The sequence below is a fragment of the Nicotiana sylvestris genome, chromosome 4 (genome assembly GCF_000393655.2).
Source record: "Nicotiana sylvestris chromosome 4, ASM39365v2, whole genome shotgun sequence".
NCBI classification, from domain to species: Eukaryota; Viridiplantae; Streptophyta; class Magnoliopsida; order Solanales; family Solanaceae; genus Nicotiana; species Nicotiana sylvestris.
In genome coordinates this window covers 146,021,542-146,037,766 of record NC_091060.1, presented here as the reverse complement: position 1 = coordinate 146,037,766, position 16,225 = coordinate 146,021,542, and the positions used below count along the sequence as shown (strand labels likewise).

The 16,225-nt window shown below is 35.1% G+C and overlaps 1 protein-coding gene across 1 annotated transcript; it reads left to right on the top strand.

Moving 5' to 3' along the window:
• The first annotated feature begins 9,779 nt into the window (after positions 1-9,779).
• On the top strand, positions 9,780-11,812 carry LOC104232026 (homeobox-leucine zipper protein HAT22-like). Its single transcript, XM_009785118.2, has 3 exons — positions 9,780-10,442; positions 10,542-10,621; positions 11,264-11,812. The coding sequence occupies exons 1-3, from the start codon at positions 10,020-10,022 to the stop codon at positions 11,568-11,570; spliced, it is 810 nt and encodes a 269-aa protein (XP_009783420.1). The 5' UTR covers positions 9,780-10,019; the 3' UTR covers positions 11,571-11,812.
• The last annotated feature ends 4,413 nt before the right edge of the window (positions 11,813-16,225 follow it).

The following is a 16,225-nucleotide window of genomic DNA, read 5'->3' as shown; positions in this document are numbered from 1 at the left end:
TTTAATTTGTTTTTTTTCCTTAATGAGCTGCCATTAATTAATTTTTAACTTTCTTATGAAGGCATCGTCTCAGCCCATCTTTGAGGCCACTACATGTTTTGATGAGGACACCACTGATGCATATATTCAGGAGGCCGACGAGACCACGGTGGGAAAATATTTTTTGACTTAACACCTACAATACAAATATACTTTGTCACATGCTAAGTTTAGTACTTGTTTTGTAGGTTGCTGACGACCCGACGAGCTATTCTTCCGATCCTGCCAGTTGTGGTATCGATGCTGCTGCACATCCTCACATAAAGAGGCAGCTTGATGATGATGATCCAGATAGTGTACCCGGGCGATAGGGGATACGACTCAGGCCAGCAGCAGCACTGAAGCACACAGGCTGCGGGACTCACTGATTTACTTAGGTTTTTAGTTTGTGTAAATAGTGCATTATGTATATAATGATAACAATTATCTTTTAACAACATTTATATTTTAATTGCATTTGAACAACAGTTTTACTTAAACAATACACAAGAAACACAAACATTGCAAAACGTAGTACTATACTAGAACTAAAACCATCACTGCACAAATGATAGCAGTACACAGAAAAACAAACAATAGAACTAAAACCATCACTGCACAAAGGATAACTAAAATCAGTTTTTTTCACATGGTTTTCATCTTTTTCAGAACGACAAGACGACTCCATAAAACGTAGTACTATACTACGCTTTATGTGTTAAATTTTTCTGCAATAAACCAACTTTTTTTCACATGGTTTTCATCTTTTTCAGAACGACAAGACAACTCCATAAAACGTAGTACTATACTACGCTTTATGTGTTAAATGTTTCTGCGATAAATCAGCTTTTTCACATGGTTTTCATCTTTTTCAGAACGACAAGACAACTCCATAAAATGTAGTACTATACTATGCTTTATGTATTTTGTCTCGCCTATAAATAACGGCATCATTATAGTTATTTTGTGTGCTCAAAAATTAGTAAAAGCAAATATTTCATTAAAAGTAAGGTTTTTTTTTACTAAAAGCAAATATTTCATCAAATGGCTCAACCTCTTCGTGCACCAAAGTGCAACTGTGGAAAAGAATGCTCGATGCAAAATTGTTGGGACGACGGTGAAGTTGGACGCCGCTACTGGTGCTGTATAAACCAGTTATACAAGGTTTCCGGCGAACCTATTTGTGATTTTCAGGAATGGGTTGATGAACCATGTTATCAGGAATGCTACAAAGAACAACTGCAGTTTCTTCATAATATGTATTTATGCCAACGGGAAACACAAAGAGAAAGCGATAGAATTATTGTAGAAATGAGGGAAACTGAAGGAGGTGGGAGAAGAAAAATGGAAAGCACAATGGAATTGTGAAGCACAAAAGGAACGAAAAGAAAAATATAAACGGGAACTTGCGGAGGTGAAGGCGAAACTGAAAGAGGTAGAAGAAGAAAAAGAACGAATGGAAGAACGGTTTAAGTGGTTGGAGCGGAGAATAAATGGCAACCGGGACTAAACATTTGCTTGTATGTGTTTAGTGTATTTTTCATATTTCATGTATTTTTATTATGTTGGCCTGTTATGTTTGTGTTTGTGCTGTAGTAATACTTTATTTTAATTGAAGTGCAAGTTAAGTTTAAGTGCTTGTGTTGTTATATGAAACTATCAAACCACGCTTTACATATTACATTTCCTACAATTAAACAGCTTTTTCTTCACTCATTTCAAATTGTGGAACATAATTTTATTTGATATATATTGCAACATACACAAGTAAAAACATGTATTACAAAAAACAATACCAAAATAAAAGACTAGGGGTATCCTTGATAGTTGGGTACATTCGACGAACTTGCACCAGGAGCCGGATTACCACTGCCACGCACACTACCTGAAGGACATTTACGATGGTCGTGTCCTGTTTGCGAGCATATGCCACATTTACGCGCATAAACGGTGTCACCAACATCCATTTGGTTCCGTATACGCGTTCTCTTTTTCACTTGCAGCTTGCGCAAATAGTCCTTGTTACATTCCATCTTAAAAGGTTTCGGCGGCCAATAATGCTCAGCACCTAATGGCTGTAACTTCCCACTATACGTGTCTATGTATGCAGCAACACTGTATTGCCTATCAATATAGTTTGTTGCCCCATATCCAACTTGTTGAAAGCACTTCAACGCATGTGCGCACAACATGTGGTAGATGGTCCATTTCCCACATGAACATAACCTTCTATTTTCATTCACCGTCTGTAGATTATTCCCACGGTGTCCGCGGATAGTGGTCTTAACTTCAAAAATACCCCGTTCATGATCGTACTGAAGAAATGAATGCCACTGTGCTCGCCTCCTGGACCTTTCAAATCTTCTCATGGGTATTGGCATAAATTGAACACCCCTGTCCATCAATGCTGATGCAGCTGCATGCCTTTCAACAAACCTCTCCGCACTCTGTTTGAATGTCATGCGGACCATGGCAGTGACAGGCAGTCCACGGGCAGACTTCAACAAGCCGTTGAATGACTCCGACACGTTTGTAGTGAGGGCTCCCCATCATATGCCGCCATCAGCATGCAATGTCCATATGTGAAGCTCATGCCCCATCAACCAAGTATAGGCTCGTGGTTCTAACTGCCGGATCGCTTCCATGCGCCTCGTGAATTTGCACTGCTAGTGCTCAGTTGCAGCCAGCCACATTAAGTCATGCAATGCCTTGTCAGGATATTTCTTTTGGAAATTGGCCTTCAGGTGACGCACACAGTAATGGTGGTATGCATATGGTTCCTGCCATTCAGGCAAGTGACGTACATAACTTAAAATACCACCATGCCGATTAGATATTAGATAAATACCTGAACGATGTTTGACAACGTGCTGCTTCAAGTGGTTCAAAAAAAGCGTCCATGCCCGTTGGCATCTACTGCAACTGCAATCAAAAGCTTAATATCATACTTTCCATAGACATGAGTACCGTCTATGGAAATAACAGGACGACAATGCACAAAACCATCAATTGCTGGTTTAAATGACCAGAACACATAGTTGAAAATATATTCGGGTCTGTCCGGACTCCGCTCACGCCTCCATTCAACAACAGTCCCGGGGTTAAAGTGTTGCAGTGCGGCCATGTACCTGGGCAGATTTGAAAAAGACTTATCCCAGTCGCCATAAATAAGTTCAAAGGCACGTTTGCGACCGAGATATGCCTTTCTTTTGGTTATAGTACAACCATACTCCTGGTGGACGGCTGTAATACACTTTTTAATCTTGAACCTAATGGACACTTCCAAATATGGAATCAAGACAAGAGAAAACAAGTCCACATCCAAGTTGAAGTTATACTCATTGTATGTGTCCATTTCACATTTGTGCTCGCTAATAAATTTACCCACTTTCCACAAACCTAATTTCTTCTTGGTGGCACACAACATCCAGCGACAACCCATAAAGTCTCTACGGCATACAACCTTGTATTTCTCCCTAGTTGATTCACTTACCGTCATCTCATGGCACTCTCTTATACTGTAGATTTTTACAGCCCTAATTAGGTGAGCTTTATCGGGGAAATACATGCCCTTTGTCAGAACAGCTGGTCTAGACTCATCCCACATCGCTGACCGAAAGTCATCATCATCCCTTGTGAGGGCATCCACGTTCGGCATGCTTGGCAAATTATCAAGGTAGAGAATATTCCACTCATGAAATGGCACGTGGGACTCGTACACTCTTGGTCTAGCTCGAGGTGGAGGAACATGCTCCTTCGTTAACTCAGGTTCAACATTCACTTCCTCCTCCTCATCACCCTCATCATGGAAGGGTGTGTCATCGCCAGACTCATCCGCATTGTTGTCATAATCACAATCATCTTCCTGACTCTACGCATCTGCCAAATCACGAGTAAATACGTCGTCTATGGGCAACTGTGTGAGGTCAGGAGCTTCAAGAAGCTCGTTTTCACTGCACATAAAGAACAAAATGATAAGTTACCCAACTAGATAAATACTTTAGATATAGCTATATCACTTTACTTACAAGTCGTACTGTCTTGACGTTTCATGATGGATATTTTCTTGTTGGTGATGACTCCCAGATGGACCACCATGGTCCAATACTCCAGAACTACGCATATTCCAACTAGGGGCAGGGTCATAACTTGTAAAATTCATATCCGGACGGTACCCCCTATGAAAAATATGAGTGTTAATACAAATCCAATTAAAACATAAATTAAACATCGCTAAAGCGTAGTAAAATTGAAGTTTACCAGTCGTCTTGTTGATTATCTAAAGTCGAAAAATTATTTTGTGGCTGCTCATTCGCCGGTGGTGACAAGTTTAAATCAAGGCAAGCTCTTTTATCACCAATCTGTCCGACAAAAACTGCTCCAGAATAACCACCCGATGACTGGGGGTTATCCCTACTATGCACGCCCTAATTATTGGGAACGTCTTCCACCTTGACGTACATTTCCAATAATTTTATTACAATAAATTCCCTATATTCATCCGGAATCAGCAAAAAATCTCTAAGAGTTTCATCATCCTCGATGTTAAACTCAGAATAATAAGCAAACCCCTGCGGAGTCACTGAATACGGAAATCTACCGGTTATTTTAAGGTTAACCGAACGCCTCCTCTCATTCATTTTTTTACGTAACAACGATATCAATTTATCGTACTCCATAGTAAGCGGCAATTTAACATGACATTGTGGAGGTGAGCTATACCTCACAGAGTTATTCTCCAACACAACCTCACCCCCCAATATAGTGAAACCCTTATTTTTGCCACTTCAGACATTGTAAAAAAATAATTGATAAGAAGAAGAGAGAAGTATGAACGTAAGTTTGAAATAAAGTATTGAATGAATTTTTATAAAATTGAAACGCCTTTAAATAAGGCAAGTCCGACGTTGGGGTGTAGAATTTTTCTATGTAAAACGCAGTACAATATTACGTTTTATGTATTAATTTATTGTTATGTCAGTTCATTATTGGTGGGGGCAAAAACCAGAGTACAACGCAATTATTTAATGTAAAACGCATTATTATATTGCGTTTTACAAATATATCTTAGTAAAACGCAGTATAGTACTGCAAATTACAAAAAAAAAAATTTAAAGTAAAACGCAGTACTATACTGCGAATTACTTTAACGGCAAAATTTCCGTTAAAGTAATTCGCAGTATAATACTGCGTTTTACTCATTTATGTAACTTTTTTTTTTAAAGTAATACAAAGTGTTTTTTGTCCAAAAAATTATTAAAAAGGTTAAACAGAACACCAACAATTAAAAGGTGTTTAAAATAATTAAAATAATTAAAATAGGTGTATGATATACCAGAATATGAACAATACATACCATCCATGTAGTAGATATGGGCTACAATATTATGTGGTTACATATTTAAATTTCTTTTATCACTCTCCATATAAAATCTTGAGATAAAGATAGTAATCAAATCCCATTCATTACATCAGGAGAGGTGAAGGGAAGAGAGAAGGAGCATATTACGCTACTGATGAAATTTGAACCCACCATCCCAACTATAGAAGACAAAAGATTCACCAGGTGAGATACGCCTCAACTCCATCTTAGTATGCATGTGTTATGTAATAGCTCCTATGAATTATTTCAGATGTCTCAAATTATAATTGACGTGCAAACTTGTGCAAGTGATAACAACAACAATAATATACCCAATATTATCCCACACCATGGAGTTCTGAAAAGGATAGTGTGTACGCAAATTTTACCCTTACTTTGTGAGAATTAAGAGATAGAAACCTCGGCTTAGGAATGTGCAAGTTATGACGAGAATATTTTATAAATAAGTACCTCAAATTATAGCCGATGCACAAACTTTTTTAATAATAATTAAAATTGACACCAAACTTTTGGAAGTGGTATGAGGGAATATTACTTGCTCAATTGTTCTTTTCAAATCTGAATTTATGGTTGTACATAGAAAAAAAAGCGAACTAATAGATGAAGGTTGTGGAAGCTTTGCTAATGCCAGTTAGTTTATGTTTAGTTGTTATATTTTTTATCTCAACTATATCGATTGGGCAAGTGTGGGATTATGGAAAGATTAGTTAATATAATCGCAATCATTCCTAGTCATCGTGATGGGAAGTGAGAGAAACTAAGGTGTAATTACAATGTAGATTTCTACAATGCGTCAAAGTCATTGTCCATATATCTATCCACGCAAGAAACTTGTCAATGAAGGCTTGTTTAAATTATTCATCTAATCAAACTTTTTGTAGCATAATGCCCTAATCCTCCACTTTTCATCAATTTTTTTTTAATCTTTACAATCATATTCTTGGAAGATAACAGTAACTTTCAAGACCAAAGTGTATTAAATTATTAAACGGTCAGAACCACATCTTAATGTCATTATCATTAGGTTTATCGATTGGACATAATTAAATTGTCGGCGGATTAGCCGCACCCCTATGGTGTGTAACATCCTCTCTCTTTATTTCTTTCTAGAAAGCAAATTAAAGAAGAATGATCTAACAGTACTCATATCTCAAATAATTCCTTAACAGTTTGGTGTTAAGAATATTATTGATAGAATATAGAAAAAACTAAAGCAATCAATTAGTGTAAAATCAGTGGCAGATGCAGGACTTTTGTTAAGGGGGTTCAAAAAAAAGTTAAAAAATTAAAAAAGAATGTGGCTAGAAGGGAATTGAATTAACGACATTAAAAGATACTAAACCCCCTTGACCACTAAGCTAAGCTTTTGGATTGTGTCAAAGAGATTCAAAATATAAAATATAGAGGTACAAATGTGCCGTGTAATTTTCCGGCGAAGGAAGTTCGGGTGACCCCTTCCACCCCTAAATCCGCCGAGTCCATTACTCAAATGGTCACTCAACTATCTCAAATTATCTCCTAAAGTCACTTTTCTTTCGTTTGTAACAACAAAGTCACTGAACTATGCCTATTGCATTCAGAAGGTCACTCAACTAAATTTTCCAAATTTCTGATTGCCAAATGTCTATTTTACCCTCTAAATTATAAACATTTATCTTCTTTTTATTTTTTTAAACTTTTTAATATTATGATTTTTCCCTTTTTAATTTATATTATGGACTTACCTATAGAATAAATAAATATTATTTATAAATTAAAAACTAAAAAGTATTTAAGCATATATAATGCTGGAATAATAAAATAATGAGCATAGTAAAAAAAATTAATTAGAATAATTTGTTAGTAATAAAAATTTTAGTATTAACAACAAAAATTCAAAAATTTATTTACAAAATTCAGAATGAAAGAAAATAAATGTGGTAAAATATATATTCCATGCACGTAATATAAAATAATTATTTAAATAAAGGTATTTTTATAATATACATTAGATATTCTTGAAAATTATGCTCAATTATATTATTATGTTTCTACCAACTTTCCGACGACAAAGTTATGTCACCGGAAAGCAGGGGGACTATCAGTATAGAGTAAAATATGCTATGTTAAGTCGCGCATGAAATTTATATAATTGAGCATAATTTTCAAAAATATATAATGTATATTATAAAAATACTTTTATTTAAATAATTATTTTATATTATGTATATGAAATATATATTTTACAACTTTTATTATGAATTGTGTAAATAATTTTTTTAATTTTTGTTGTTAATACTAAAATTATTCTTACGAATAAATTATTCTAATTAATTTTGTTACTATGTTCATTATTTTGTTATTCCAGCATTATAGATTCTTAAATATTTTTTTTAATTTATAAATAATATTTATTTATTCTATAGGTAAGTCCATAATATAAATTGAAAAGGAAAAATTATAATATTAAAAAGTTTTAAAAAAATAAAAGAAGATAAATGTTTATAATTTAGAGGGTAAAAAAAAAGGTATTTGATAATTCAAAATTTGAAAAATCTAGTTGAGTGACCTTCTGAGTGCAATATGCATAGTTCAGTGACTTTATTGTTACAAGCAAAAGAAAAATAATTTTAGGAGATAATTTAAAATAGTTGAATGATCATTTGAGTAATTGACTCTAAATCCACCTGATAGTAAAATAGTGCATCAATATTCTTATTGGAGAATGAATCCATGCTCGTGTCAGCTAAACATACTCGCATATGATATACTAATATATCTTCGTCGAAATTAAAACCTTTTAAAAGAAAACTTGTGCAATTGAAGATATTGAATATTTAGTTTCTAATGTAATTACATCAACTAAGACCAGCCAAAAATGATGCCGACAAAACATTTATCCACGTAATTATCTCTTTTATCAATATGTAGTTTCTTTCAACATGCATTTTTTCCTTTTTCCTTTTCGATTAAAACAAATCTGTATGGACCACTTTAGACAAGTCCAATCAAAGATTTAATGCATTAATATTAGTATAATAAAGCCTAATTGTAGACCATATCATTAATTTATTTCTTCAGTATACTCTATGTTCATTACTTTCTACAACCCTAAGGGCTAGAGGCACGGCGAGTGAGGGACCAGAGGATGGTCTAGTTTTAGGAATGAGACTGCAAAAAGACTAATGATAGCAACCTCTTAACATTCAAAACCAGTGCTGCTGCTATATATAACTGTAATAATAAGAGTGGCTTAGGTTGAATGGTCAAATAACTAATTAATACTTTTGCAATTAAAAGCAACACATTGTTTGGCTTCATGCTGAATGATTAACTCGTGCGTCTAGAATCACCGGTGGCCCAGTGGCGGAGCTACAATATTATGGATTCCGATAAATTCAATAGTTTTTCTTTAGATTTGTACTTGTATTAGAAAAATTAGTAAAAAATATAATTATTTAATTTTGAATCCACTAACTATTAAACACATATAATAAATAAAAGAATAGTAAATATCCGAGCTATATAATTTCTCAATTCTAACACAAGGTATTTATTAGTAAGAATGTACTTCTCAGATCAAATAGAATGATTTTGTTGTATCGAGAATAATACCAAGTCATTTCATGAATAACATGTGACAATTATGAATTAACCAACCAATAAAATCACTTGTTACAAATAAGATTTTGTTATTGCATCGAAAGAGATAAATGTTGACTAATCTGGCTAACATTAAACTTGGTAAAATGAAGTGGTTGAGTAATTGAAAAATGATATTATTCTGGAATACACATTGAATATTGAAATTACGTATTGATGGCAATAAACCTACAAACTGCATCTCTAGTTGCTCATATTATCTGTTTTTCCTTAGGTTATTTGAAGAATAATATTTGAATTGAACAAAAAAGCTGTGTGCCTCCCACTTGCATAGTGGAAATATATACAAATCGTACACAAAAGCCTCTACCAGCATATACCACTTTTCTTAGAATGTGTAATAAAGTTTGCAACGCGTAAACCATAAAAAAGATAAGTATGTTTTGCTTTCGAAACGTACTCCCCAGATAGGCTAAAACCAAAATAAATTAGTGTTTCTTTTTTTAGAGGGAAAAAAGAAGAAGAGAGAAGAATATAATATATAAAAAGTGGCACACCATTCCTTTCTCTCGTGTCCTTTGCTTCATCCACTTCCAAGATTATTCCACGTAGAATTTACGTATGTCAGCTATTGTAAAATTTACGTAGAATTTATATATGCTTTATTGGTTATGTACATAAAATATTTACTCTGTGTGTGTGGGGGGGGGGGGGGTATGAATAGTGTTTATCTTGGTCAACCTAAGAAGAGAGAAAGATTATAAAGAGACAACACGGTTTATATATATTTTACTTAAACAAAAAGAAAAAAGAAAAAAGATAATATGCTCATTCTAAATTGGTCCCTTGCTCATTTCTTGCTCTTTAATTAGAAATTTATTATTTATTAATCATCTTTTTCCAAACACTCCTTTCCAAAAGAAATCCGATTCTTTTTCTCATTACAACTAGACCCATAAACCTCGAAACCTTGCTTATATATTAACAATACCAGCGTGTAAAATATTAGTAACTCATTTCACTCAAATCCCAGAAAATGATCTGCAATACAAGGCTGAGTCTAAGCTTATTAGGATCATCAGGAGAATCTACTACTCCTAATGATAGTACTATTCATCAACATAACAACAAGAGAAAATCAAACGAAGATCAAGAATTAGATATTAATCCTCTCCCTTCTTTAACTCTTTGCTTATCATCTTCAGCAGTTAATTCGTCGGTAATAAGTGCTACCGTTTCTTCATTTTCTAACTCAAGTGTCAAAAGGGAAAGAGATGCTAGTTTTGAAGAAGAAGTAGAATTGGATACAAATAAAGTAATTATTTCTCCAAAGTTAGACGATGTTGATCAGGAACAAGATGAAGATCATGAATTTGGTACGAGGAAGAAACTTAGACTTAATAAGGAGCAATCTGCCATTTTAGAAGATAGCTTCAAAGAGCATAGTACTCTTAATTCTGTAAGTCACCTTTAACCTCTCTTTTTTTCCTTCTCTTGTTCATAAATATTTGAATTATTCTGAAGTTGATCCTTTTTTATTTTAAATTCAAATTTTCAGAAGCAAAAGCGAGATCTAGCAACACGATTAAGTTTACGTCCTCGACAAGTGGAAGTATGGTTTCAGAATCGAAGGGCCAGGTAGATAAAATCATAATCAACCCCGCTAGCTTTATTATAATTTGGCTAGTATGTGAATTTGGATCTGTGATTTTGTGATTATAAAACTTTATTTCTGGTTTCAAATTGATTTTTCATTTTATTATTTTTCAAGATGTGTCTGTTTATTGTAGTACATACACATTATATTTACAGAAATTGTTATTCATGCATATATTTAGTGAATTTTTCTAGTAAAATGGTGTCAGATGACACTCTTGTGCCAAGGTGTCTTCGCTAGTGGTGGAATCAGAATTTTATTTAGGGATGTCAAAATTCTAAAAAGTAAACACGGAAGAAAAAAGGGAAAACAATATATAGTATATATACATAAAAAAAATTGACCTAGCTATATATACAGCATAAGGCTAAATGGTGTTAATTAACACCCCTTAGCATAATGACTCCGCCACTGGACTCTTCGCCACTGCTTGTCCAAATGCTTTTTCAGCTTTTCTTGATATATATTCTAAGTTTTCTAATAGAAAATTGTTGAAACTCAGCTCCCATTTCTCCAATATAAAAAAAATTACGTAATTAATAATTGCGCGTGTCATGATCTTCTTCCTTTCAATCTTATAGAAAAAACGTCATTTTGTTTTCTTTTTCTTTGATTGACAACAGGACTAAGCTGAAACAAACAGAAGTAGACTGTGAAATACTGAGAAAATGTTATGAAGATTTAAAAGTCGAGAACAGAAGGCTAAATACAGAACTGCAAGAGCTGAAATCTCTGAAAATGGCAGCACCCTTTCGTGTTCAATTATCGGCGGCCACCCTTAGCATGTGCCCGTCGTGCGAGAGAACCTACGGCGGCGGCAGCGGCAGCGGCGGCGACAACTCAGCCACCAAAATCTCTTTCTCAATCGGAGATCAGAAGCCTAACTTTTATGGTTCCTTCGCAAATTCATCTGCAGCTTTGCTAAGCTAAAAGGATCTTAGTTAACATGAAGACTAGCTAATATAGGTTTATGTATTTATTAATTAGCTACGTATATTGTTAAATCCAATATATGTAAAGTGAGGAACATATATTTCTGTAGTTACGTTCTCTACATACCAAGTATTTTGAATTAATCTTTTTAGAGACTTTGTGCATATGTATATTCTTTAAATGTAGTTATGTGGAAATAAAAGTTCCATCTCTATATATATAGTAATTACTTAAGACTCTATTAGAGCTACTGCTTTGATTTTGACTTTTTGTAATATAAATTTACTAGCTAAACCAAGAATGCTCAGTTTAGGGGGCTATATTTTCATATGTATAGGTAGTGATAGTGTTTTGGATGGTAGTTTCTATATTTTCATATCTATATGTAATAAGATCAGCATTAATAACTGTACACAGGCATATACTAAAATTCTATGGTAACTAAATGGTGTTTCAAGTTTGATTAATCGGTTTTGATATATCTGATCATACGTTCAAGTAATTGTTAGAAAGAGCATAGCTTTATATTCTTAATTACATCTTCAACATTAGGGATGGTTGATATATTGAGTATTTGTTTAACAGTTTGCTAGCAGATACAATGAAAGAAATGTAAATTAAAGCTAGTAATCCTATCAAAATACAACTACCCATAATAAAAATTTATGGACTTATTGATATATACTACTTTGATTAACAAAGGAATTAAAGTTTAAAACAGCTAATATAAGCTATCTGTTACCAATGCGGATCGATAAATAAAAATAAGTTCTCAATTAGGACATCAAACTCATTACTTTGACTTAGGACTTCTCTTGACACATAAACCTTTAAGGAATTTTGTCATGACCCAGATTTCCCACCCTCGGAAGTCGTGATGACGCCTACTCATAGAAGTTAGGCAAGCCACGGAATACGAAAAATTCAACCTTTTTCATTTTAGCCCTTTTAACCAATTAAATTAGCAGGTAATCGGCATTTAAATAATGACGAAAGATGAAATTAAAGCGGAAGACTTAGATAAATATTATACCAAAACCGATACGAATAAAAATCCAACATATATCTCTACCCAGAAACTGGTGTAACAACATTCATGGACTGTCTAGGAATGCTACATAAAAGTGTCTGAAAAAGGAAATATAGTCTGTCTCGGATACAAAAGAAAACAGAACATCTGTCTCGGATACAAAAGAAAAGAGACGTCGGGCCTGCGGACGCCTGCAGGGCTACCTCGGTGTCTCGGTGGACTGAAGGCTGGCTCCCCTACCGCTGCTGACCAAGCGCTGCTCCTGTATCTGCACATAAGTGCAGAGTGTAGCATCAACACAACCGACCCCATGTGCTGGTAAGTGTCTGGCGTAACCCCGGCGAGGTAATGACGAAGCTAGGACCAGACTCCAGATAAACCTGTGCAGATATGTATATATATACAGCGGAAAGATAGACGGAAACAAATAATTAAAACTGGGGAGGGGAAACATGCTTCGGGGAATAACAGATAAGGCAGAATCTCAATAAAATTATAAGGAAACCAAAATTTAACTTCTAACAAGGATAAGGAAAATAAAGGCAAATTTCACTTTCAGTTTACATCTTGTTGCAGGCGTGCAACCCGATCCCATTTCTCATATTTTGTGGTAGGCGTATCACCCGCTCCCATTTCATTAAACCTCGTGGTAGGTGTACCACCCGCTCCCATTTCATCTTATCTTGTGGTAGGTGTACCACCCGCTCACATTTCATCATATCTTGTGGTAAGCATACCACCCGCTCCCATTTCATCATATCTTGTGGTAGGCGTACCACCCGCTCCCATTTCATCATATCTTGTGGTAGGCGTACCACCCGCTCCCATTTCATCATATCTTGTGGTAGTCGTACCACCCGCTCCCATTTACAAGCCAGCACAAAATTACAAGGAATCCCGGCGAAGGAACAAAAGTAATATAATAACTTCCCGGCAAGGGAGCAACAATATCGAAACAATCATCCCGGCAAGGGAGAATCAGCTATAACCAATCCTAACTCAACTTCTACTCAACTCAATTAATACCAATACTCAATCATAAATAGAATCCACGAGAATAAACTAAATCTTTGCTCAATATCGAGAATCATCAATTAAAGCATCCGTAGTAACATTTAAGAACACAACAACTATCAGTTTAAGACTCACGGTCATGCTCGACTCCAACGTATAGATACCCGTCACCATGCCTATACATCGTACTCAACAAAAAGCAATTAACAAATAGCACTCAACTCCTAATCCCTCAAGCTAAGGTTAGACCGAACAGTTACCTCGATGCCTCGAACACAACTCAAGTTTCAATTATAGCTTTACCCCTTGATTACTCCGCCAATTCGCACGTATCTAGCCACAATTTACTTAATTACATCAATAAACGCTAAATGAATCAATTTGAATGCATGAAAATGAGTTTTCCAAAGTTTTACCCAAAAAGTCAAAATCGCCCCCGGGCCCACGTGGTCAAAACCCGAGGTTCGAACCAAAACACGATTACCCATTCCCCCACGAGCTCAAATATGTAATTTGTTTTGAAATCGGACCTCAAATCGAGGTCCAAATCCCCAATTTTTGAAAAACCTAGGTTCTACCCAAAACTCTCAATTTTCCCCCATGAAAGTCATTGATTTGAAGTTGAAATCATGTTAAAAGATGTTAACGATTGAAGAAAACTAGTTAAAAATGACTTACAATTGATTTGGAGAAGAAAGGTTGTTTGAAAATCGCCTCTTATGTTTTTGGTGTCTTAAAAAATAAAAAATAACTGAAAATCCTGTCTAAATATACTGCCCTCAGATGCCCTGTGCGGACCGCACAAAATCAACTGCGGCCGCACATGCTTCATGTGTTCTGCAGTGACAGACCTTAGTATTTTGGCCATAACTTTCTCTACAGATGTCCAAATTGTGATTTCTTTATTTTTCTGGAAATCAGACACGAAGGGCTACAACTTTCGTTTTTTAAGCATCTCAAAATTCCTTGTAGATTAAAAGATATAGGCTTCCGAAGTTGGACTAGTGAATTGTTCTTCACTGCGGACCACACCAAAACTAGTGCGGCCTCCGCGGCAGCAGTCCATATCGTGCGGACCGCACTGGCCTGTTCAGAGGTCCTCCACCTCTCTGAGCCTGCAACAACTCAATTTTTAAGCCTAAGACACCCCGGAACCTACCCGAAACTCACTCAAGCCCTCGGAAGTCCAAACTAAGCACACACAAAACTTCAAAAACATCCTACGGACTTATTCGTGTAATCAAATCATCAAAATAACATTATGAACATCAAATTAAATCTCGAGATCAATGAAATTTTCTCAAAATTTCTTAAAACATCAATTTTGCGATTTAAGTCCGAATCACGTCATATGACATCCGTTTTTCACCAAATTCCACAGAAATGTCTTAAATCATATATAAGACCTGTACCGGGCGCCGGAACCAAAATACGAGTCCGATACCGCCATGTTCTAAGCAAATTTCATTTCAAATTTCTTTAAACAATTTCAGAAAATAATTTTCTTTAAAAAATTCATTTCTCGGGCTTGGGACCTCGGAATCTGATTCCGGGCATACGCCCAAGTCCCAGATTTTCCTACGGACCCTCCAGGACCGTCAAATTACGGATTCGGGTTCGTTTACCCAAAACGTTGACCGAAGTCAAATTTATTCATTTTACAGTCAAAACTTATCATTTTTCACAGATTTTCACATTTAAGCTTTCCGGCTACGCGTCCGGACTGCGCACACAAATCGAGGTGATGCTAAGGAGAGTTTTTAAGACCTCGGAACGTAGAATTTCATTGCAACACGTCACAAATTTGCAACTAAACCTAAATTTTGAGGATCACTCTTTTACGATTTGAGCTTTGCCTCTACGTTCATGCTTAGAATAAACAACAAGACAAGTACACAATTACGACTCGGTCCGGAATAAATTGGGATATCAATATTATGAAGATTCATTATGACTTGGGACTTGATAAATTCTACACAGGTTTTCAGCCTATCGCAACACTCCTCCTTTATCCGGACTTGGGACCGAGAATAATGTAAGCAAACTTACACATGCTGAATGTGTTCACGCTGAGAATTATTGTTAATATATTATTAATATTATTATTGTTAATATATTAGTGAAAATACTATAAGTTGTTCTAGGGACATCCGTGGATAGCTGGTCAATATCAAAACTCGTCACTAATCAATAATCATCAACATCTTAATCTTAATCACCACCCTCTTATCGTCATCCTCCACGTCCCATGGTTGTCCATATACGTCGACCTTTGCACGACCTAAAAGCTTAACCTAATTAATACTTATTTAACATTTTCTTTACCACTAATCAACCTTTAATCTATTCATACTCTTTTAGCGAGTATTCAGTACTTGTTTTTGGACGAACCTCGTTTCTTATTTTGTGCATCTGAAGTTTAGAGATTGGTTATACTAAGAATAGTACATTTATTGTTTATCTTCTTCTCCTAAATACTAAGCACACGTGTCTTAATTATCTTTTGGAGAAAATTAAAGGTCAGCTTGCCCACTTTCTAAACTATTAAACTCAAGAGGATCACAATTTTTTAATATGTGCCCCAAAAAATGAATAACTACGACAATCT

What these genes read in the sequence shown, in the direction of transcription:
- LOC104232026 (XM_009785118.2), top strand. Translation starts at nt 10,020, where the DNA reads ATGATCTGCAATACAAGGCTGAGTCTAAGCTTATTAGGATCATCAGGA. An exon ending in AGCATAGTACTCTTAATTCT is followed by an intron (nt 10,443 to 10,541) that starts GTAAGTCACCTT and finishes TCAAATTTTCAG; the next exon opens with AAGCAAAAGCGAGATCTAGC. An exon ending in TTTCAGAATCGAAGGGCCAG is followed by an intron (nt 10,622 to 11,263) that starts GTAGATAAAATC and finishes GATTGACAACAG; the next exon opens with GACTAAGCTGAAACAAACAG.